The sequence below is a fragment of the Thalassophryne amazonica genome, chromosome 1 (genome assembly GCF_902500255.1).
Source record: "Thalassophryne amazonica chromosome 1, fThaAma1.1, whole genome shotgun sequence".
Classification (NCBI taxonomy): Eukaryota; Metazoa; Chordata; class Actinopteri; order Batrachoidiformes; family Batrachoididae; genus Thalassophryne; species Thalassophryne amazonica.
Genome location: NC_047103.1, coordinates 122356222 through 122382012, shown reverse-complemented (window position 1 = coordinate 122382012; position 25791 = coordinate 122356222). Strand labels below are relative to the sequence as shown.

The 25791-nt window shown below is 40.8% G+C and overlaps 1 protein-coding gene across 1 annotated transcript in view; it reads right to left on the bottom strand.

The window, feature by feature from the left end:
• The window catches only part of LOC117513731 (DNA-binding protein SATB2-like), a 163995-nt gene that overhangs the window by 57142 nt on the left and 81062 nt on the right, over positions 1-25791 (bottom strand). Inside the window, exon 5 of the mRNA XM_034173970.1 lies at positions 18882-19005. Coding sequence (XP_034029861.1) covers positions 18882-19005 — 124 coding nt within the window. The remainder of the gene's footprint in view (positions 1-18881; positions 19006-25791) is intronic.

Sequence of the window (25791 nt, the reverse complement as noted above, 5' to 3'; positions counted from 1 at the left end):
CCATTTTCCATTGCTAATATGTGTTTTTTTTAATCATTTTGACAATGAATGCAGCTTTTACAAGCAATGTTTTCACTCTGAAATCACGGGAAATTGTATTTCTGGACATCTAGATTTTCAAAATTTTAAAAATGTGCTAAGCACCCCTAAAACTGGAAGTCTAAAATCGCCTCTGGCTGGAAGGCTTATAATATCTGTCAAACGTTTTTGTGGCTGATTGGTTAGGCTAGTATCTCACTGACACGGCTGGTGGAGAGGATGCAGAGACACAAAATCACATGAAAACAGCCGAAAAGGTGATACCTGTCTCATGTGGATTCTCACTGAATCTGTCCTCCCGACATGTGCGCACATAGCTGCCCACTGCCTGCTGAATGCTGGCTGGAGTGCCCGTGAAAATTACGGCCACAAATCTTTAGATGTCCACACATACCGCGTGAGGGACACTGATATGTCACGGCAAACACGCAAAAGTCAAGCAGCTCTGATGAGCGTGATGTATTTGTGGCAGTGTTGGCTTGCCATAGCTACTGGCGTGGCTGACACAATGACACGTTTGCACACGCAGTACTCAGGATGGATGTGGACGATTACATTGTTATTATGTGAAAGAGCCTGTGAAAATTCCCCCAACTTTAAACAGAAAAAGCACTGAAAATAATAAAATACATAATAAAATAATAACTAACAATTAAAAACACAAGAAACGTGTGGAAAGCCACTCATGGATGTACAGACGTTGTCCAGGAGCTGCTATATATCAATATTATTGTCCCAGCTGGTGCCTGTCCTCAACTTCTGTACAATCCTTCACTGGCCAGGTGCTGTGATGCACTTGAAATGCTGTTCCATGCACGTGTGGGCTCTGTGATCCTCTGGAAGCGGTCTGATAAAAATAAAACTACAACCCCAATTCCACTGAAGTTGGGACGTTGTTGGATGCCTGCAACACGTTTCAAAAAAGCTGGGACAGTGGCATGTTTACCACTGTGTTACATCACCTTTCCTTCTAACAACACTCAATACGTGTTTGGGAATTGAGGACACTAATTGTTGAAGCTTTGTAGGTGGAATTCTTTCCCATCCCAGACAGCAAATGGAACAGGGCCGGATGTAGTCCAACATCCGGTACCAATCCTGAAAACAGATCCGGTCCAGACAATTTTTGCACCTTGGCCCAAATCCGGCACGGCTCCACTTTACAGTTCTAGAACAGATCCGGACCAGATCACAGCACCGTGGCAGGAACAAGTTTTACAGGGGTATAGTTCCGTGGATCCGAGGAAACTGATTTGTATCTGTAACACACAGATCAGTGTCCGTGGACTTATAAAACTTGCTTTTGGAGCACGTTTTTGGAGCAACACATGCTGCCATCCAAGCAACGTCTTTTTCAGGGATGTCCCTGCTTATTTCAGCAAGACAATTCCAAGCCACATTCTGCACGTGTTACAACAGCGTGGCTTCGTAGTCACAGAGTACGGGTACTAGACTGGCCTGCCTGCAGTCCAGACCTGTTGCCCATTGAAAATGTGTGGCGCATTATGAAGTGTCAAATACAACAATGGAGACCCTGGACTGTTGAACAACTGAAGTCTTACATCAAGCAAGAATCCCAGACAGCAAATGGATCCGGGCCGGATGTAGTCCAATATCCGGTACCAATCCTGAAAACACATCCGGTCCAGACAGTTTTTGCACCTTGGCCCAGATCCGGCATGGCTCCACTTTACAGTTCTGGAACAGATCCAGATCAGATCTGAACCGGATCCACAAAAGACCAACCATTTACAGCCCATATCTGTCACGGATCTGGGACAGATGTGGTCCGCATCACAGCACCGTGGCAGGAACATGGGGTTAGCATAACGATGAGCAATTTTATCTGCACTCGGCAGAAACTATCCATTACCGGTTATAAACTCAGGGCTGTGAAAACTCCGCGAATCATGGGGAGGAGGGGGGTGTTAGTGTGTACTCTGTAATCATGATCGTCAATGAAGTTTTTTAAATGCTTAGCGCAAAGCAGTTTTTTTCTTTACGACAAGCAAGTTTTATAAGTCCATGGACACTGATCTGTGTGTTACAGACACAAATCAGTTTCCTCAGATCCACGGAACTTACCCCTGTAAAACTTGTTCCTGCTACAGTGCTGTGATGCGGACATCTGTCTCAAATCCGTACCAGATATGGGCTGTAAATGGTTGGTCTTTTGCGGATCCGGTTCAGATCTGGTCCGGATCTGTTCCAGAACTGTAAAGTGGAGCCGTGCCGGATCTGGGCCGGGGTGCAAAAATTGTCTGGACCGGATCTGTTTTCAGGATTGGTACCGGATGTTGGACTACATCCGGCCTGGATCCATTTGCTGTCTGGGACCTCAAATGAATGAGGAAAAATAAAATCAATGCAGTATCTAACAAAAATGAACAATAAAATGACATTTCTAATGTCTGTCGACTCACCCAGTTACATGGCAAAGTATGGGCTTGTATTTATTCTTTCAACAAGATGGCGTATGACTCATGTCAACAGTTCTTCTGCTCACCGCATCACTGGAGAGTGGTACGGACTGGATTTTGGTTGCAGCTGCCTCCCCAATAACTCCCGGCACATATCCACAGTGCTCAGCCAAATAAACTCCACTATGATTGACCATGATGCCAGTCACGCATTACTTAGTAATGTGTTACTCTAATTTGACCGCTTTTTTCAGTAATGAGTAATCTAACAAGTTAATCTTTCCAATCGTTAATCTTTGTATTGTGGGTCGATAGCAGCATTAAAACAGATGTCCTGACGAGATGCAGACTGAGTTCTGAATTGTCCACTCTCAGCAAGCTGCAGCACAGAGCCACTGTGCACAGTGACGCTCAGAGCTATGGTTTTACAAAGATATTTTATGCTTTTTTTATTCTTTTTTTTTTCCCACTGTCTGCGTATATAGTAATGGTAAATGCCACACTGGCAGAACCATTTATGAACATTAATACACATATATGCAATTTATTCTTGCAGGACAGAAGGTATGTAGTGCATGAGTGAATGTGGTGTGCGTGTGTGACCCCCATCCGCCCTTCCCGATCACCCTACAAGATCAACAACATAAAACATGCCGGAACAAACCACCACACATGAACAAGCAGTGACAGCGACAGTCTGTTGTCTGGTTAGTGAGCATTCATTCCCTAATCTGGGACACCAAAGTCTTGATCCCCTTGAGAGCACCCAAAACCGAATTGTGGTGTCAGCCACGAACACGTGACCAGCCATACACAGAGACCCAGATCTCAGCTATATATCCGATCACTGCTGTGGCTGGTGTGTTGGGCCAAGATAAAAGTACAGAACCCTACCATAAGACATGGACCACTCCGGCATGTCGGAAGCCATACAGCCGACCACAAGCGACAACGGAAAAGGGCCCAGGACGCAGGGCCCTAGGAGGAACTAGGCAAAAAAGGGAAGCGGAAGGGCACAGGGGCCAGAAAGGGCAGCCACCAGAGCCACCAGGGCAGCACAACGGACCAACAAGGGAGCGGCCCGATGGCGCTGGAACACCCCCCGACACCCCCCAACGGAGGCACAGGAAGTAACTCCACACCCGAGGGAAGCACGCAGGGCCCACCAGGAGCCACCAAGAGGGGGCCCTTAGTGGGCCCCTTGGTGGGCCCCTCTTTCATTCTTTAAAACTCTGTGCCGCTCTGTGTGTGTCCTCGTTAAAAACAGCTGATCTGCAAAGCTCAAATACACACTGCTCAGTGTGGCGCTCTCATTGGAGTGACATCTCTGCTATTTTGGCATTGTGGGATAGCTCATCGGACTACCGCCTAACCCAGTGCTGAATCTGCCGAGATGAGAAGATGCAGGATGAGTGTTACGATCATTTAGGCATAAAAACACATGAGATACACAAGTTCTTGTGTCAAATATACTCCTGATGTTTTTGTTACCCATGAAAACACACTGTCATCACAGGTCTGGGAAGTACTTTTTGCGCAGGAATTCATCAAGCACTAACACAGAATATACAGAGACTGTATATCGTTGTTCGGCCAAAATGAGAGCGTCCACTGTTGGATTGCCATAATTTAGTGGTGTGCATGAGGTAGACGTGGCTCCCCACAACAGCGCTAGATTAAAGGTCCACTTTTGAAGACTTTTTTTTTCATACTATTACTAATACTAATATTACTTAATAATAATAATAATTTCAACAACTAAAATGTTTAGAAAGAATTTAAATGTTTGAAAGATGTTAGAATTTAATAGTTACATTTATAAACAATGTAGATTAGAAATGGTAAGTTTTACCTTGTCAGTGTAGCGGCTGCACTCTGCGTTGTGTTGTTATGACTCCGCCCATTCACTTCTCTCAGGACACAAACTCGCCATCCTCGGCATGGGAGTCAGAATCTCTAACCAGAACGCTAAAACCCAGGGCTCTGGCCTGGTAAGCAGAGAATCCTTTTGACCTGTTTGGAGTGAGGTTTAACTACATATGCACAGCGACACCTGCTGGCCTCTGTTACATCAGTGCTGTCAACAGTTAAATATGAGGTCAAGAAATTAACATAATTATTAACAAACAAGCAATTATTAAACAAGTATTTATGTTCATTGAAGTCAAGAAAGGTTGACTATAAAGTGAGTATTGGCAAAACAGGTTATTTTCATGTTGAGGTGGCGGGGGGGGGGGGGGGGGTTGTCAGCAGCTGCTGAAAGTAACTAAAAAATTAACTAGTAATCTAACTTAGTTACTTTTAAAGTTGAGTAATCAGTAAAGTAACCAACTTACTTTTTCAAGAAGTAATTGGATTACTTGTTCAAATTAACTGTGGCAACACTGGTGACTGAAAAGGGTTTCTTGCAACAAGCTGCAACCATATAACTGGCTTTCAGTGTTGCTTCTGACTGAGTTGTTAATGTTGTGATGACTTTCCGTTGTGCCTGAAGCCTGTGTCTTTTCTTTAACAAATATTCTTTTGGCTTCCCAGCACATCCTGATTGCTTTGTCCATAATTGTCTCTGAAGCTTCAATGGTATTTGTGCCTCATTTGACAGGATTTCACCACATTCACCGCACAGTGTTTTGGCTCAGCATCACTGCCTGCCATTATGGATCTAAATTTAATGTATTCAGGGCCATATTTAATTTCCTTTGGCACTTTCACTGGTGTAGGGGTACCTCTCATGTCACATTTTCATTTCAGAAATTTGTCCATAACTGCAAAAGTAGCTGTCACTGCTGTCCCTCTTATTTGTTTGTTTTTTTTTTTTGGCAGATTGCATGTCAACTGGAGCTGTGATATTGAAATGGAACTGATCTTTGAAATTCTGCATTTTAATTTGAAGCTTTTATTTATGTGAATTGTAGAGCTCATTTCTAATTTTTTTGGAATTTACAAAATGCTAAAATTATTATTATTATTAATAATAATAATAATAATAATAATACAACCTTTTGGAACTTTTTTAATCACCGCCTCCGCAGCACAGTAGAGAGCACTATGAGGCCTGTGTGTGGGCCGCCGCCCACTGGTTGAGAATAACTGTGCTAAATCATGCACAGAGAAACCCGCCGCATGACCACACTGCCATAGTTGTCACTCCCTTACAATGCAACAAATACGCTTCAACTGACTGTCAGTAAGTAGCTCCTTGTTTGACACAAAGTCATTCCAGTGGTACGCCAAGGAGATCAGGCACTAAAGACATTCAGCCATCACCTTAGGTCACTGTTAGTGTCCAAGTGTCCCAACTCCACAGTCAGACAGGACACACCAGGACCTTTCAGGTTCATTGGCAGCTGTCACAAAATAACAACCATTGTTGTGTAACAAATGTACTTATTTTTTTATTGTGTAATAGAAGGGTGGCGGTTCAGGTTCTGACTGTGAGCGTGACCCTTCACACTCCCTCCGGGTGATGATTTCGTACAGAAAATGAGAAATCTCCGCAGCTGAACAAGTCACTTTTGATTTATTCAAACTGTTAGTCCCCTCCCTTTCCCAGAATGCACTGTGGTCAGTTGTGCACAGCACCACATGGGAAACAGTAAGAATTAAGACTCACACGCGTCAGGCTGCAAACACACACCACCCACACACTTCCCCTCATCACTAATTACAACATGACTAAATCATAAATGATACATTCATGTCTAATAACTACTGGGTGTGTGTGCATGCAGTGTAATTGAGGTGTGTGTGTTTGTGTTTCTTCTTATGGGGTGGTATCAGTATGTGTCTGTGTGAGAGTGAACAGCATAAGAAAGAAAAAAAAAAAGGCACTGGACTTTTTAAATTTTAGACCCATTTAAAAACCATTAAAGGTACAATGACATAGAAGCTAAAGCAGCTTTTGCTTCTATGTGATTTGACATTTGAAATGATACTAAACTGTTAACAACAACAACAAAAACATTTTAGAAACAAAACTGCACTGGAAAAATAAAACATGAATCAGCTTTAGTTTTTTCTCAAAGTATTTTTTTTTATTTTTTTAGAATTAGTTTGAAAACTTAAATTCTAAAAATATATCTGTCCATTTTCTAACTAATACATTTAGGTCAAACAGATGACAGTATTTTTTTTTTAATTCATCCAAGTTTCACTTTTTTCAGTGTATGAATAGAAACAGAAACACTCAAAAACATAAAAATAAATTTAGACATATTTTGTAAAATGTACTTTGAAATAAATCATCAATAATTTGAATTTGAATGAATGAATGAATTTGAATTTTGAATTTGAATAATTTATTTGGCACACAGACTCAACAATAACAAAAAACTGATACACAAGACAATTCCACAGTGACACGTGTGACCAAAAGGGGGTGAGCAGAAGCAAAGCTTCTAAACGCCCACCTCTTATATACATACATACATACATACATACATATATACTCATTACCTACCCCCAGAGCAAGCACACAGGTGACAGTGGTAAGGAAAAACTCCCTCTGATGTACTGAGGAAGAAACCTCAAGCAGACCAGACTCTAAGGGGTGACCCTCTGCTTGGGCCATGCCACAAACACATTTAACACAATGCAAACTCAAATCCCATCATCAAATGGATTGATAAAGAAAATGGATTGACAATGCATCTATGTGCCTGAAAGGGTGTAGGCAGAAGCAAAGCTTATTAACGCCTACCCCTTTCTCATCATCATCAGGACTGCAAAGAAAAACAACAACAACAAAAAAAAAACAACAACTATTCCCACTCCCATTTTCAACCACTTCAATCACTTCAACTTAAAGGACAAAATCCGAGTGTTACCGAACAAATTTACACTTACAATTGGCTACACACCAAACTCAACCTACTTCAGCAGATACATATCTTGAAAACATCATTTCTTTATATTGCTTTTTAAACTGATTGATATTTGGACATCGTTTGAGTTCATCCTTCAGATTATTCCATAGTCTAGAGCCACACATGGAGACACAGAAACCTTTCCTGGTGGTCCGATCGCCAGCAATTTTAAAATGATACAAGCCCCGTAAATTATATTTTCCTTCTCTCTCAGTAAAATATTCTTGAATTCTAAATGGCACCTGTTTATTTTTCACTTTGTACATTAATTGAACAGTCTTGAACAAGATCATATCATTAAGTTTTAATATTTGAGATTTAATGAACAGTGGGTTGGTGTGGTCTCAATAACCTGCATTATGAATTGTCCTTAATACTCTTTTTTGAAGAATGAATAATGGTTGCAATGTAGTTTTGTATTTATTGCCCCAAACGTCAGCACAGTAATTCAGGCAGGGTGCAACCAATGAACAATACAAAGTATGTTGTGCTCTGCAATCAAGAACATGCTTTACTTTATGTAATACTGCAATACTCTTTGATACCTTCCTTTGAATATGCTGAATATGAGCTTTCCAATTAATTTTTTCATTAATAATGACACCTAAAAACTTATTCTCTTTGACATGTTTTATGTTTACCCCATGTATATTTAACTGAATTTGTATGTCTTTTTTATAATTTCTAAATAACATTAATTTAGTTTTAGACAAATTTAATGATAATTTGTTAATATCAAACTATCTCTTTAACTTCATCATTTCAGTTCCTAAATCAGATAATTGTTGCAGATTTTTCCCTGAGCAAAACAGGTTTGTGTCATCTGCAAAGAGAACAGCTTTAACCACATCTGAAACTTTACATAAATCATTAATGTGTAAAATAAATAGTTTGGGGCCCAACACAGAACCCTGTGGATTAAGCCCACAAATGATGTCCAGACATGAAGAACAGTATTCCCTGAGTTTAACAAACTGCTTCTGGTTTTGTAAGTAGCTTTTAATCCAACTCAGAGCAACCCCTCTGATCCCATACAGTTCCAACTTTTGAAATAATATATTGTGATCAGTTGTATCAAAAGCCTTTCTTAGGTCAATAAATAAACCTGCTACAATTTCCCTTTAGTCCACATGTTTATTAATCTCTTCTATGGAATCCAGCAATGCCATTGCAGTGGACTGTTTAGCTCTAAAGCCATATTGACTTTCATCAAGCAAGTTGTGTCGATCTATAAATTTACCCAGGCTACTGTTGTAAAGTTTTTTCCAGTATCTTAGAAAATTGTGACAACTGAGACACAGGTCGTGAATGACTCATTACCATGAACAAAAGACTGAAACTCCTTTGACCTGAGTACCCCATTGTAAACAGGGGATAAAGTGTGTCTCAGACCCCCTCCCCGGTTAAGGCTGGTTTTCAAACGTTTCACAAAGAATGCCTCCTTGACCCCTCTCTCAAACCATTTCTTCTCTCTGGCTAAGAAGAGAACACATCAACTCGGTGGGCGCCAATATCAAGTTCACATGTGAGGATGCCAGAAACAACCATTTAGCCTTCTTGGACTGTGATGTTATGATTAGAGAGAACAGGCAGCTCCAGACAGGGGTTTACAGAAAACCAACTCACACAAATCTGCTCTTTGGCTCAAACCACCCCCTTGAACACAAGCTCGGGGTGATCAGGATGCTTCAACACAGAGCCCTACAGGTGCCCACAACTGCAGAGGGAAGGGCTAAAGAACAACAACATGTCCGGAAAGCCTTCACAGTATGTGGGTACCCATGATGGTCCCTGGACAAAGTGCAGAAGTAGCAGAGAACAAAGACACCAGATAGACAGGAGACGGAGACAAGAAGAAGAGGAGTGTCTCTCCCTTATTTAGCATGAGTAGGGGAAAAAACTACAGAGGATCTTCAGACAGCACAAAATCCCAGTTTACTTTAAACCGGTTAACACCTTGAGACAGAAATTAGTTCACCCTAAGGACATGATCCCTAGTTACAAACAGAGCAATGTAGTGTATTCTATCAGATGTCAGGAAAACTGTAACAAACACTACATAGGTGAAACGAAGCAACCTTTACACAAAAGGCTATACCAGCACCGCAGAGAGGGCGCCAGTGGACCTCAGTCTGCGGTTCATCTCCACCTTAAAGACACTAACCACATGTTTGAGGACAAGGAAGTTAAAATATTAGCCAGAGAGAAGAAATGGTTTGAGAGAGGGGTCAAGGAGGCATTCTTTGTGAAACGTTTGAAACCCAGCCTTAACCAGGGAGGGGGTCTGAGACACACTTTATCCCCCACTTTATTCTGCGATTTGAAGCGAAACGTCCTCGCATCAAGTCCAGTCCAGTCGAAGATCCAGTCGAAGATTCAAGCTTCTCTACTCTGTTGACAAGGAGCAAACCAGTTGTGAAGCAGATCAGGGCCTGGCCAGAGGGAGCCACAGCAGCTCTACAGGACTGTTTTGAAAGCACAGACTGGTCTGTTTTCAGGGAGGCGGCCACCACCAACCAGCACGTTAACCTCACCGAATACACAGACTCAGTAATTGGATACATAACAAAATGCATGGAAGATGTAACCGTCACCAAGGACATTACAGTAAGAGCAAACGAAAAACCCTGGTTCACCAGGGAGGTACGTGAGCTGCTGAGAGCACGCAACACTGCTTTCAGGTCTGGGGACAAGGAGGCCCTCAAGTCAGCCAGGGCCGACCTGCACCGGGGCGTGAGAGTAGCCAAGCATACCTATGGACAGAAAATCAACTCCCACTTCACAAACACAAAAGACCCAAGACGTCTGTGGCAAGGCATCCAGTCAGTCACAGAATACAAGCCAGCCCCCCCCCCCCACCGTGTGAGGACAACACAGACTTCCTCAACTCACTTAACACCTTCTTCAGCCGGTTTGAAGAAAAAAACACAACAACTACAAAAGCCCCCATCAGACCAGACAACATAACACTTCAACTGGACCCAGTGGATGTGAGGATGACCCTACTCAAGGTGAACCCCAGAAAAGCTGCAGGGCTAGACAACATACCTGGGCGTGTCCTCAGAGACTGTGCAGACTCACTCACCGACGTCTTCACAGGCATTTACAACATCTCTCTGAACGAAGCCACCATACCAGCAAGCTTCAAAGCTACCACCATTGTACCACTACCAAAGAAGTCACCAGCATCATCACTAAATGATTACAGACCCATAGCACTCACTCCCATCATGATGAAGTGCTTTGAAAGACTGGTAAAGGCTTACATAACATCCACCCTCCCCACTACTCTGGACCCATATCAATTTGCCTACCGCCCCAAGCGCTCCACTGATGACGCCATAGCAACAGCACTCCACCTCTGCCTGGCTCATCTGGAAACCAAAAACAGTCACGCACGGATGCTGTTTCTCGACTTCAGTTCCGCATTCAACACTGTCATCCCCCAACATCTGGTAGACAAGCTGAGTGCAATAGGCATCAACACTTCACTGTGCAACTGGCTGCTGGACTTCCTCACAAACAGACCGCAGACAGAGTCAGCAACAACTCCTCAGCAACCACCATCATAAACACCGGGGTGCCGCAAGGATGTGTGCTATCTCCTCTGCTGTTCACACTGTTGACCCATGATTGCTGTGCCAGATTTGCAATGAATTACATCATCAAATTCGCCATGACACAACAGTGGTGGGCCTCATCAGAGACGACGACGACTCAACACACAGAGAGGAGGTACACCAACTCATCAACTGCTGTGAGAGGAACAACCTGCTACTCAACGTCAACAAAACAAAAGAAATAACTGTGGACTTCAGAAAAGAACAACCAACACACATCCCACTCATCATCAATGGCAGTGCTGTGGAGTCTGTGAAAAGCACAAAGTTCCTTGGAGTGCACATCACAGATGACCTCACATGGACCACAAACACCACCTCCCTGGTCAAAAAAGCACAGACACGACTCCACTTCCTGTGGAGGATGAGAAGAGCTGACCTCCCCACATCTGCACTCACCTTCTACAGGGGTGCCATTGAGAGCATCCCGACCAGCAGCCTCTCTGTCTGGCACGGCAGCTGTTTAGCTGCAGACAAGAAGGCACTACAGAGGGTGGTGAGGACTGCAGAAAAGATCATCAGATCACCCCTACCAGCCATTCAGGACCTGTACTCTTCACACTGTTCCAAGAGAGCAATGAACATCATCAAAGACCCCACTCACCCAGCACACAAACTGTTCTCCCTACTACCATCAGGGAAGCGCTACCGCAGCATGCGGTGCCGCACAAGCAGACTGGGAAACAGCTTCTTTCCACAAGCCATCAGACTCATCAACACACTGAAGAAAACTACATGAACATTTCAAAGACACTGAAGAACATTCCATGAACACTTCATTTTACCATGTCACTTGCACTTTACTCTTCGCACCTTACATACTACATCTACACTACTGCACGTAACCTGTATGTCCACTGATTGTACTTCTGCTGCTGTGTGATTTTGTGTGTGTGTGTCTATTTATTTTACATGTCTGTATCAGTATGTTAGTCTTTTTTACTGCACATGTGTGTGTGTGAGGTTGTGAGTGAAATGTGTCAGAGAGCGAAATGTAAATTCATGTATCAGTATGTTAGTTTTTACTGCACATTGTGTGTGTGTGTTTATTGTCAATGTCTTATCTATATGTTTAGTTTAACTGCACATTGGAGACTGGTCAAACGCAATTTCAATTTTCTATGCTAACCCTGTTACATAGATTTTTGACATTAAAGTACACTTTGTCTTTGACTTTATGTTAATAATTTCCCTTTCATCTACTGGGCTGAGAAACATTGTGTGCGGATTTCTGGTGATTAATTGCTGATTTTCCCATGGACTATGTGGGATTTCAGCTGCCAGATCTGGCCCAACATTAGCAAAAAATTGAAGACCTTTTGTTATCCATGGGTTAGCTTCATAGTTATTATTTTTATTATACTGTATAATTGGACAATTTTTGTTGTATATATTGAGAAATATGTTTTCAAATTCGGAATATGCTAAATTCTTGCTTTTTGCAAATGGGATTCCAATCCTGTAAAAGTAAATCATTTTTTAAGGCAGTGATAGCTTCTTCAGATTGCAGACGCTTGCAATATTGTATTTCCTCAGTACATTTTTTATTACACTTCAAATCAGTTACTATAAAAATTGGTAAATGGTCACTAACGTCATTAATTAATAAGCCGCTTAGTGTTTTGGTATTGAAATCATTTGTAAATATATTATCAATGAGAGTAGCTGAATGTGAAGTTATTCTTGAAGGCCGAGTAATTTTTGGATATAGATTTAGACTGTACATAGTATTAATGAAATCCTCAGTTACTTTATGCTGATACGGGTTTAAGAGATCAATGTGTATATCTCTGCAGACAAATACTCGCTTATTAACCATCTGTGAAAACAACTTCTCTGTCCAATTTTGAAACTCTTCAATTTTAGAGCCCAGAGCTCTATATATGCAGCTAATAATTCTATTTTGCCTTTTTCCATACCTTTTTGATTGTGATGGATTCCAAAAGATTTTCCACAGCCATAGTCATTTGGTCTTTAATTTTGATCTTTAATAATTAGTTGGACTGTCTTGTACACTGGGACAAAAACCAAGTTGTGCTCAGAATGTGCAAAACATATCTCTTACATGTTTGTCACTGATTCATACAAATTAATTCTTTGTAATTCAGTGATATATAAAGATACGCTTCAACCCTTTAACCATCTTTAATAGATATGGGTTCCAAATTGTCTGAATTCAACTGTTGTAACCTTGAGTTTGACATTTCAGAGTCACCCAAGGTCAAAGTAGAAAGGTACCACTATGTTTAATATTAACCACTGGTGTAGCTTTACAAATTCCTAGAAAAAGTAATTTTAAAAATATTCCCCATACTGTATAAGAATTGGGTCCAAATTTTGACCTCGGCCCTGTGACGCTGACGTTTAATCAATTTTTCTCAAATTAAATTATTTTGTCCTTGACTAGACCTCACTCATTGCATCGTTTGGTCCAAACCAGATGTTTCCTTGGAGACACACACACACACACACACGACAAGCTGGGAAAAAAGAGAGAGATCAGCCATCCTGCACTGAAAACAGTGATCCTCTGCAAATGACTGCAGACATATCTATGAGTTCTTTCTGAGAGCACAGAATATAACAAAAAGGGCAGATCGTTGTTGCAGCCTTTTGGAATATGTCTGATATGTCACTCCCCTGGAGGTAGGCACACAGATTACTTCTACTTGCTGATTCGTCCAGTAATTATAGTTGAACACTTTCTACAACATCTTCCAAACTCTGAGAAATTGCTGGAAATGCAGACTGAACAGAGATTAGGACCTTTGTGACTGTCAAGGTTGTTTACGTTTATCTTGGTACTGATTTTGTTCAGGTTGAACTTCAAAACATAAAAAAACAAGTTGCGAACGCTGTCTTACATTTGCATTCTGTGTGAAGCAGCATTGAAAAAAGGTTAATTCTTCCACCTCCCTCACTGTCAAATGAGCGTTACATTTTCTCCATCTTGTGGTGACACAGGAAGAAGAGGGGCATTGCTGAGCCACAACAGCCTTCTGATTAGCAATGATTCTGTTTTGAAAATTGCAGGAACAGTTCTTGTGTTAAAAATTCAAAGTTACCACACACATTTGAACACATCAGGAGGCTGTTGTGGCCACACAAGTTCTCTGTTATGTGTGCAAAACCCATGATCACACATACTGCTCACACAGTGACACAAAGTACACACTATCAACTAATAATACGTGCTGATGATTGCAAACAGAACACTGCCCCATTACATGATGGGAACTAATGCAGCTCAGGGCACTACAATACATTTATGTTTATTAACAATTCCTAATCATGTAAAAAATTCAGGACAATGAAAATTAAATGTGTTTTGTTGTAACAGATATACTGACACTTAAAAAAAAAAAACCTTTTAAGGAAAATGTTCTATTTTTATTTCTCAAACAAATGTTAGAGCCTGAAAACAGGTTCATCTTATTTGTCTACTCAGGTTTGAACTTTGAGAGTGTTTACACACGAGAGAAAAGTGAGAAAATGTTCATGCCTGATTGAGAAAAGTGTATAAAGTGTGTAGTGAGGGGTTTTACAGCTTTAAAATGTCTATAATACTGTGAAAAATAACGCTGGCCACTTTGCGGATTTCGCCTATCGCGGGCTATTTTTAGAACGTAACTCCCGATAAACGAGGGACCATTGTACCTTTAATCGTGATTGTTACTGAGTTTTTAAAATGCTTAGCACAAAGGCTTCTTTTTTACGACATCATGCAAGTTTTATAGTCCTCGGACACTGATCTGTGTGTTACAGATACATATCAGTTTCCTTGATGTGCAGAGATTCGCGGAGGAAAAATGCCACTCAAAGCCTACCCTGGCTGTTACGACAGTTGTCGTAAAGCGGGTACTGGTTGGTTGCTGCGGTGACACTGTGCGAAGCTTAGCTAAACTTAGCACGTGGACATCTCTAACGTAGCACGTGGACATCGCACACTTTTAGAACTTTCAGTTTTTAAAAGAGAGAATTTTGCAGCATGTCTGTGTCACGGAGCGACATCAGACAGAGCGAAGTATGGCAAAGAAAGACGGTTTGAAAAAAGTGTGATAAGGACAAGAATCTGTGGCGTTATTGCTGGCTTCATGAACACACCTGAAAGATAAAAGGGAAAGCGAACTGGTAAGAATGTGCTGTTTCAAACAGAATTTCAGAAAAAGATTATGTGCCTTTTGTTCTTTCATTAATCTAGACTTTCTTTCACTGAAAAAAAAGACATTGTGGCTTTGAATGAATGTAGGCTACATGAATTTACACAACAATGTAAGTTTGTTTTTATTAATGTAGACTTTTTTCATGGGAAAAACACACTGTGGCTTTGAGTGGATTACAGGAATTACACAGAAGGTGTGGCTTTTTTACTATAAGGTATGTTATTGATATTTTACTCTGATTTTTAAAATATTCTACAATCTTTAGCTGTGGTTTTTGACATGGTTTAACAGTCTTTTCAGTCTTCATGAATTTCATGTAGTTTAATTGTTCTGAGTTAATGCATAATTTGGTTTACAATTAAAAGGAAAATCATATCAGGTCCTACTTCCACATCGTATTCTGTTATTTCAACATGATCATTGATGGTTCAAATGAAAGGTTGAATCTAGGATCTTTTAAATATGCACTAATTTTGAGATTTGTTCTTCCAGGAGATGTTGAAAATGTATCAGTAGATGAAAATTTAATTTGGTTTCTGGGGCCCCACAAAGCCCTAGACCCTGAGTCCTGGGGAGCTACACCCCCCAGACCCCCTGCGAATTTTCCTCGGATTTTACAATTTTCATTTCACAGCCCTGAAAAGCATTTTAGGCATATTGAACTCCACTTTGCTATTTATCTTAGAGCTGTGTGATCTTGGCAGGACAAATGAACCAGGAAACCCCCCCCCCCCCCCACCTCTGCATTACAAACAACCTAAAACAAATAGGGTAAATTTGGTTTGAAAGTTTATCATGCATATTTTCAACCCGATCTCATGCCAGTTTATGATGACATCACGAAAAGATGAAAGTGATTTAATCTATTTGCTTGAGATACCATCACAAAATGTGTTACTTTCTGTAAAGGTATCACAAATTTTTTCTTGATAGTATCATGAAATTTGGGTAATGTGGGCCGTCCATGGGCAGGGGGGGAGGTATGGTTAGGGTTGTAGTTAGGGTTAGAATAATGGTTATGGTTAGGGTGGCTAAGGTTAAAAGTAGTGATCTAAACTTGACCATGTCATGAAAATGTGACTCATTTCATGATGGTATCATGAAAAAAAGTGTGACTGGGCAGCATATTTTTTACAGACAGGCAGTAGTTTTCATAATGAGTGGCGTTGGTTTGTGGGAATTAAAAATCCTGACCATCATCAGAAACCGAGTCACACTAAGCAATAATCTTAACAAGTTGCTGGTGTATGCTAATTTGCGCGAATAGTGCTAATATACAAATTAAATAATACTGAAATTATTTACTTAACCTTTAACTTTAATTATCAGTTCCTCCCATTTGTCTTTTGCTCATCCTAAGAAAAACAATGATCTTTTAATTACCTTTAGTTATCCAGTGAGTTATTATGCCTTTATCCATGGGGATCCATGGGCTCTAGATTGAGTAGTGTTTATAAAATAGGTAGCTGACATTTTTCAAGGGTGGTAATAAATTAGGCAGTTTCCTTAATGAGTTTGAATGGAATGCAAGTCCAGAATGTTTTTAGAACCTTAGACCAATTTGTTTCATGTAAATTGAATACTTTTTAATGTTAATTTACTGTCTTAATGCATTTATAAACTGTTTAGGTTCTTGCTATCATTTACACACTATTATTATTATTATTATTATTATTATTATCCGTATTACTATTATTTTGTTTTATTATTACTTCTATTTGTCATTTGATTTTTTTCAATGGGCCACAATAGAAATAAATGTTTACACTTTCTTGTGTCATCCATGTATTTTTAACATATTTACAATTACATTATGCACTTAGATTGAACTTACTGTAATATATAGATGATTTACCACCCTCTGCTGGAATGACGTGTGAGTCCAGAATGTAATTATGAACATCGATGGCTCATTGTTGTTAGTTAATATCCGTAGTTTCTCCAAAAATATTAGTCCTATCAATGTTCCATTTTGGCAACATTCATCCTTGACCCAAAATATACAAGCATACCAAATGGCACTTGTCAGCTCTCCCCAGTTTGTCTGTGATCAAAGTTTTAATATATTGGGGTGAGTTGCACAGAAAAATGAAAACTGAGCCAGAATGTGTAGTCATGTAGGCTCTTGTTCTCAGTTGCAGTGATTGACTTGATTGACACTGCGCCATATAGATCTCTGCTTGGTCTTCCCACAGACCAGTCGATGTTCTTCCATGTGTCAGAACGTCCCTTAGGTGGAGCTTCTGACCTCTCTTCTTTGCCTGCCAGAGGCAAGCTCACCATAAAGTCTGCTTTTGGCCAGTCTTTCATCTGGCATCCTTCCGACGTGGCCTACCATCTGAGCTAGGCAGATGTGATGAGTGCTTCCACGCTAACTGTCTTGCAACTTCTAATTCGAGCAGCCTACAAGCACACAAAACTTACAATCCCCCATGTGATCTTTGACAACCCCCTATGGGGGTTCAGGCTCCCATATTTGAAAGCTGAGGTGAACATAGGAAAATTCTTTCTTTACTTTAGACCACGGCCCTCATTTATCCGACTATTTTTCGAAAAGGTTCTAAAAGTTCTGTCATATAAACACAATTTAGTTTGTGTGTAAGTGCAAAAAAATTGTATTTATCAAACAGGCTCAATACGTACATCAGAAAGTATCAGCTGTTGATAAAACCTACATGTTCTAACGCACCATGCTTGTGTGCATTCAAGGCTATGTGCACTGAAAAATGAACCATACAAGGCATTATAACATCTAGTTAAAAAACACATGCTGCTTGTTTTAATCTCCAGAATAATGGCCAAGACAGTGAAGAAAGTCAATCTTTGTGAAATGGAGATTGAGGTGTTTGTGTGTGGCCACAGCAGTGGGATGACAAAAATAAATGTATCAAGTGGCAACACTAGGTGGCAATGACAAGTCCACCATTAGTTCTGGCCACTAACTCGTGATGTTTTTTTAATCGAGACATCACACACTTATGGACATAATTTTGACAAGCTTTAAGAAGCTCACAACAACTTGCATAAAACTTTTAAATCAACAGAAGAAGTAGACAATTATTTATCCTTTCAGTTGTCTCAGAATCAGCTCAGAGCTGTCTTTCTGAAGACAAAATCTCTCCTAATGAAATTTAAGCAGTCAAAATAACACAGGCTCACTTTAGTAGAAAATTGCAGCAGGGAAGCTATTTGCTTCATCACTTGTAGCAGCAGGTGGCGCTCCAGCTGTTTGTTGTTGCGGTTGAAGCCAAAAGCTGCTGTTTAGTTAATACAGGTGTCTTTTGTAGGGTTTGACAGCAATGAGGGTTGCAGTACCGCTGTTCTACCACAAGGTTTGATGCTGTGCATGCACGTGGTCAGATGTGTGAGCATAATTACACACATTTCCAAGTGCAAGTAGGTGAATTCCATGAATTGAGTAGACGTGTTTGTATGCACAGTTCCAGGTCTAGATTTTGGTGACTATGGTTTAATTGGAATTTGCTGCATTTCAATAGCAATAGTTTTCACCCTGCAGCTGGCAATACCTCATTTTAAGACTGACATGCCATGCACTCACTATTTAAAGCCTATTCCAAAGCACAGGTACTGAGAGTTGAGCTGAGCTGTAATTGGGTGCTGAGATTCTTACTCCAAAGTACTTAAATGTACAGAGAGGAGTAGCCAGGTTGAACCAACAACCTTTGAATAAACAACCAACTCAACATCATGAGCCATGTGCCAATGTCTTATTTTTACGTTGAAAACATAACTGTGGTATGGGCGAGTCTTTACCTGTGAGAGAGGACATTCCTTGGCCAGTGCGCTCTGGTTGGTCTCCTTGAGTAGTTCTTTGAGGGCGTTCCTCACTGTGGCGTGGCTCCATTGCTCTGACGGCAGCTCCTCCAGCCGAGAAAAACTGCACACACAAGTTGAACTTAACCAACAAAGTAAGAGTGAAATAAATTAATCACACAGCAGGATGAATTGTTCTGTGATGCTCCATGATGACATATTCAGTAATCCACAAGAAAATAAGTAAATATGCAACTTACAGATTCTGCTACAGTGTCTTGTGTGTCCTGTGTTACAATGTTGTGCTTCTCCTGATTGTCCTCCAATGACAATTCAATCTGGCACCTTACACATGATCCCCCAGCCTGGCCCATTGGACTTACTCTCTCTGGACTTACTGGCCCATTGGACTTACTGTCCAATGGGCCAGTAAGTCCAGTAGAGAGAGGACACACACCAATTAGTTAAACTGCAGGAGTGTCTTTCAGACATAAAGACATGGATGACCTCTAATTTCCTGCTTTTAAATTCAAATAAAACTGAAGTTATTGTACTTGGCCCAACAAATCTTAGAAACATGGTGTCTAACCAGATCCTTACTCTGGATGGCATTACCCTGACCTCCAGTAATACTGTGAGAAATCTTGGAGTCATTTTTGATCAGGACATGTCCTTCAATGCGCATAGTAAGCAAATATGTAGGACTGCTTTTTTGCATTTGCGCAATATCTCTAAAATTAGAAAGGTCTTGTCTCAGAGTGATGCTGAAAAACTAATTCATACATTTATTTCCTCTAGGCTGGACTACTGTAATGCATCATCATCAGGTTGTCCTAAAAGTTCCGTGAAAAGCCTTCAGTTAATTCAAAATGCTGCAGCTAGAGTACTGACGTGGAATAGAAGGAGAGAGCATATTTCACCCATATTGGCTTCTCTTCATTGGCTCCCTGTTAATTCCAGAATAGAATTTAAAATTCTTCTTCTTACTTATAAGGTTTTGAATAATCAGGTCCCATCTTATCTTAGGGACCTCATAGTACCATATCACCCCAATAGAGCGCTTCGCTCTCAGACTGCAGGCTTACTTGTAGTTCCTAGGGTTTGTAAGAGTAGAATGGGAGGCAGAGCCTTCAGCTTCAGGCTCCTCTCCTGTGGAACCAGCTCCCAATTCAGATCAGGGAGACAGACACCCTCTCTACTTTTAAGATTAAGCTTAAAACTTTCCTTTTTGAAAAAGCTTATAGTTAGGGCTGGATCAGGTGACCCTGAACCATCCCTTAGTTATGCTGCTATAGACTTAGAATGCTGGGGGGTTTCCCATGATGCACCCAGTGTTTCTTTTTATTCACCCCTTTTTGCTCTGTATGCACCACTCTGCTTTTAATCATTGGAGATTGATCTCTGCTCTCTTCCACTGCATGTCTTTTCCCGATTTTCTCCACTCAGCCCCAACCAGTCCCAGCAGAAGACTGCTCCTCCCTGAGCCTGGTTCTGCTGGAGGTTTCCTCCTGTTAAAAGGGAGTTTTTCCTTCCCACTGTCGCCAAGTGCTTGCTCATAGGGGGTCATGGGGGGGGGGGGGGTTCTGTAATTATTGTATGGCTTTTGCCTTACAATATAAAGCACCTTGGGGCAACTGTTTGTTGTGATTTGGCGCTATATAAATAAAATTGATTTGATTTGATTTGACTTAGTGGGCCCTATATCCATGATCTATGGCTGACCATCTGAAGTGCATAGTGCAAGTGCCTTTGGAGGTGTCCAAGAACAAAGTATTTACGCAATGTAGGACACATGGTACAAAAAGGTTATATGTAGTCACTTAGTCATGAGTGTGTTCTGGCAATAGATCATATTGCCATCTGGAGTTCCCTTTAAAGGGGAAGGTTGGCTTTTAAAACCTGAGGTCTATTTTTCAATGCTTTAGGGGGGTTTCTTTTCACTTGGAACAAAAACAAAATTATTCAATACATTATTGATTTAGAACACAAACACTGCCACAGACAAAAGCAAATTAAAACACACTCAGTAAACTACTTCTTGTCACTACTGAACTGGCAGAAATGTCATTAACTGTCCTCTTAGCATGGAGAGGGTCTCTACAGATGTATATGTGTACATGATTACCTAATTAAATGTGAAGAAACTCTTTAAAACAACCAATTACACAGTTACCTGCTTGCCTTAGCCTAGCTCTCATCCCCTGCACTGCCGTCCACTTAGTGATTTCAAATCAACAGCCGACAAGAGGCTGTCTTACAAAACAAGCCCCTCATCGGCCAGAAAAAGTAAAGCATCACCAGCATATCTAGAGTGGTAAAGATCTGTGTCAACCAATGCAGCATGCAGAGCACAAAAGTTCTACTTGAGATCTCAAGACAAAACTACAGTAATACAGTAATACAGTAATATGCAAGTAATACTTTTCCATTATCTGAAAATTTACTATTTCTTTGCACTGCTTACTAACAACTAATTATTCATTGTCACTTTTGATGAGATGTTGTTGTTGTCTACCCTGCCAAAAAACAAACAACAGCAAAAATACATTTTGTAACATTTTTATAATTTTAAATAAAAATGGTCAACTCTAGTGTTCATAGAAATCTTTATGTTGATTTTTAAGACAGAGTTGCTTTGAAAGAACCCATATATTTGAGTAGAATTACCATACATGGTGTCGCAGTAAGTATTTTGCAACAGTTTATCAGAATCTGTGTGACCAATGATACCACTATGTTAGTTCATGAACCATGACAAATATCATCATGAAACTTGAGATAAGTTGATATAATGATATCTTGACCAAGTTTAAAATCGAGGGTGAACATTCATGTCTAATACTACTTTGGAGTCATTTTGCTTCCTCAGCCTATTATTTTGTTGGTAAGTGGATTTCATCATTTGAGACATTACTGGCTTATGCAATGGGGAAGACAATGCTGACTAGCTCATGAGTTCTTACAGCCTAAAACCTGAAATACACTGCAAGCGTCACATGTACGTTGTGGTTGCGTTGCGTGTTGATTTTCATTCAGGAATCTGTTAGCACATTAAATCCTGAACACAGTTAACATGAGCGAAGCATCCCAGAAACGTCCCAGACGTGTGATAAAATAGACAGAAAAATTATCTGTCGATAGTCATTTTGACAAGATACTGGCGCACACACACACACACACACACACACACACACACACACACACACACACACACACACACACACACACATACACATACACATACATGTCAAAATCATGCACAACAAACAGTCATAGAAGATACAGTGTGTAGAATAAAAGTCATTATCAAAGACAAATAATGGGAAAGATTGAGCAGCAGTACAACACAAAAGCACAACCCAGTGAAAATGCACTTGCATGACTGAGGCTTGTGCTGTACATGTCTGATGTGACATACATGTCATGCTTGAGTGTGTAAAATCACCAAGAAAAGACTGTACTGTGGCCTACTGAAAAAATATAGACTGATATGGAACCTATGCTTTGGCGCCAAAATCCTTGAAAAAGTGATTTCACAGCAGCTTGTGGACCATCATACTGAGAATAACCTCTTTGAGCCATTGCAGTCTGGATTTAGAATACACCACTCCATGGAAACAGTTCTTACTAAAGTCGTGAATGACCTTCTGCTTGCAATGGACTCAGACACCATTACGGTGCTGCTATTGGTAGAACTCAGCACTGCATTTGAAATAGTGGATCATTGTATACTACTGCATATGCTTGAGAAGTTCTTTGGGATTGGTGCTAATGTCCTTGCTTGGTTGAAGTCTTATTCAACCAGTTGCTCTCAGAGTGTTCTGTTCAATAATGTTACATAAAATCTTATTCCTATGAAGTACGCGATTCCATAATGGTCCGTTTTAGGGCCCCTGCTTTCCCCCCTCTATATAACACTCCTTGGGCAGATACTGTAATGTTTTGGGATTACTTTCATTGGTACGCTGATGACAGTTGTACATGCAAATAGCTGGGGGTAATCTCGTATACACTAAGACTTTAGACGATTTCCAGCTTCAGTGAAAAACTGGATGTCAAGCACCTTACTTTTAAATCCTTTTAAATCCTGACAAGACCGAGATGATCGCCATTGGTCTTGCAAGACACAGGTATCAGTTTGACCAGCTAACATTAACCTTAAACTCATGTGCTATATGTTGTGAAAAATGAACTCTTGGGATGATCTTTGATCCCACCCTGTCCTTTGACCTACACATTAGACATATGACTAGGACTGCTTTCTTCCACCTCAGTAATATTGCAAAGATTCATCCTATCCTGTCTATGACTGATGCAGAGACTCTGATCCATGTCTTTGTCTCTTCTAGATTGGATTACTGCAATGTCCTATTTTCTGGTTTACCTCAGTCTAGCATTAGAGGTCTATAACTAGACCAAATTGCTGCTGATAGAACTTTGACTAGGAGCAGAAAGTCTGATCATATTACCCCAATTCTGGCCCATCCTGTCCCTGCAAGGTCAGATTTTACTGTTTTGCTATTAACATTCAAAATCGTTTATGGACAGCCTTAATAGACTACCTAATTAAATCTTATGTACCAGTCCGGGTTCTGCATTCTCAAGATGCATGGTTATTGTGTGCATTTAAGGTTAAAAAGAAGACAGCGGGCCACAGAGCCTTCCTTTGTCATGCATCTGTTCTGTGGAACAATCTGGCTGCTGAGATAAAACAGTCTGACTCGCTGGATTCATTCAAGCCCAGATTAAAGACTCATTTCTTTTCTCTTTCGTATGAAAACTGTACATGTGTTGTATCAAATCATTTTTTCCTCTCCTTCTTAATTGTGAGCAGGTCTCAGCCTCATTATATTTTAATTCTGGGTCTCTTTAATGAAGCAAAGGGCTCGCTGCCAATGACCACATTTGTAACCTCTGTGCTTCTCTGTTGGTTTACTGCTGGGAATTAATGCTTTAGTTCCTGTTAGTTCCTGGCTGATTCATTCTGCTCTCTTTCTCTCTGTCTGAGGTGCTGCAGCTACAGGTGACACCCAGGTTTGACACCACCTGCTGGACCACTGGCTGAAAGGCCCAAATACATATTTACCCATAACTCTTGGACAAATGGACAATGACTGGGACTTTTCCAACAACCTGCAAGTCCACTTTGTACTTGATTGTGAACTTGCTTTTGGTTTGTATGTTTGATGACTCTTTGTTTTTTTATTTGATCTCTGTTACTGGATGGCATGCTAGAATGGCCTAAGCCAGGGGTTATCAAAGTGTGGGAAGGTGAGAACAAATGAATAGCCCCCCCACGACACACATACACACAATTCCAACATCTTCGTGTGTTTCTCTTTATTCTTTTACACTTCTTACCACATTTTTTTTAAATATATTTATGTGTTTTAAGGATCTGTCTATGCTTTTACACATTTTACAACCTTTTCAAACATTTTAAACATGTTTTTAAAAACTTTCTATTCTTCTATTTTTATGTTTTGTCATATTTTAAACATTGTTTTTTAACATTTCAAGTAGACCTGCATTGAAATAAATGCAGTCAGATCTTTGGACCAAAAAAATGACTTATACGAGGTCTATTAGAAAAGTATCCAACCTTATTATTTTTTCAAAAACCATATGGATTTGAATCACATGTGATTACATCAGACATGCTTGAACCCTCGTGGGCATGCAAGAGTTTTTTCACGCCTGTCGGTTACGTCATTCACCTGTGGACAGTCTTTGAGTGAGGAGTGGCCCACCCTCTTGTCGATTTTTTCATTGTTTAGGAATGGCTCAGAGACTGCTGCTTTGTTTGATCAAACTTTTTTCAAAACTGTAAGGCACAACTGAGTGGACACCATTCGATAAATTCAGCTGGTTTTCGGTAAATATTTTAACGGCTGATGAGAGATTTTGGTCTGGTAGTGTCACCGTAAGGATGGCCCACGGTGCCTGACAGCGATCTGCGCTTCGAGGTGGCAGCGTCTCGCCATTTCAAGTTGAAAACGTCCACATTTCAGGCTCTGTTGACCCAGTAAGTCGTCAGAGAACAGAGAACTTTCAGAAGAAGTCGGCATGAGGAGTTTATTCGGACATTCCATTGTTAACGGACATTTTGTAATGAAAGAACGTGCGGGCAGAGTCGCATGTCGGGCCGGACCCGACCGCGGGGGGTCGTGACAGGAAAAACACCTCCGTTGGAAACCTTAACCGGAAAGTTGGAACATGCCCAAGCTGTTAAACAATTTCTCAGTTACTCACTTGTTGAAAGCCATCAAAAGCCGCCTGAATTTTACAAATGGTTTTCAACACAGAGGTGTTTTTCCTGTCGCGGCGCACACAGATTCGCCGAGTCGTCACGGAAATGACTCGGCGAATTTGCGCGCACGTCTTTCATTACAAAATGTCCTTAAACAGTGGAATGTCCGCATAAGGTCCTCATGTCGGCCTCTTCTGAATCTTCTCTGTTCTCTCATGACATCCTGGGTGAATTAAGCCTTAAATTAGAATGTTTTCAGGTCGAAACAGGCCAACGACGGCGCCTGGAAGCGCTGCGCGACGTCCCGCTCCGTGGGAAGTCCTTACAGCGACAGAAACACCCCATAATCTCTCATCAGCCGTTAAACTTTTCACCGAAAACCAGCTTAATTTCTCGAATAGTGTCCACTCGGATATTCCTCACAGGTCCAGAAAAAATTTTGATAAAGCAACGCGCGCCGTCCCGAGCAACGTGTGAAACAAAGGAATTCAGCCGAGAGGGCTGGACCACATCTCACTCAAGGCCTGCCCACAGGGAAATGACGTCACCGACACGCATGAAAAAACTCACGCATGCGCACGAGGGTTTAAGCATGATTGGTGTAATTGCACGTCATTCAAATCCATATAGTTAAAAAAAAAGTGTCGGTTTCTTATCTAA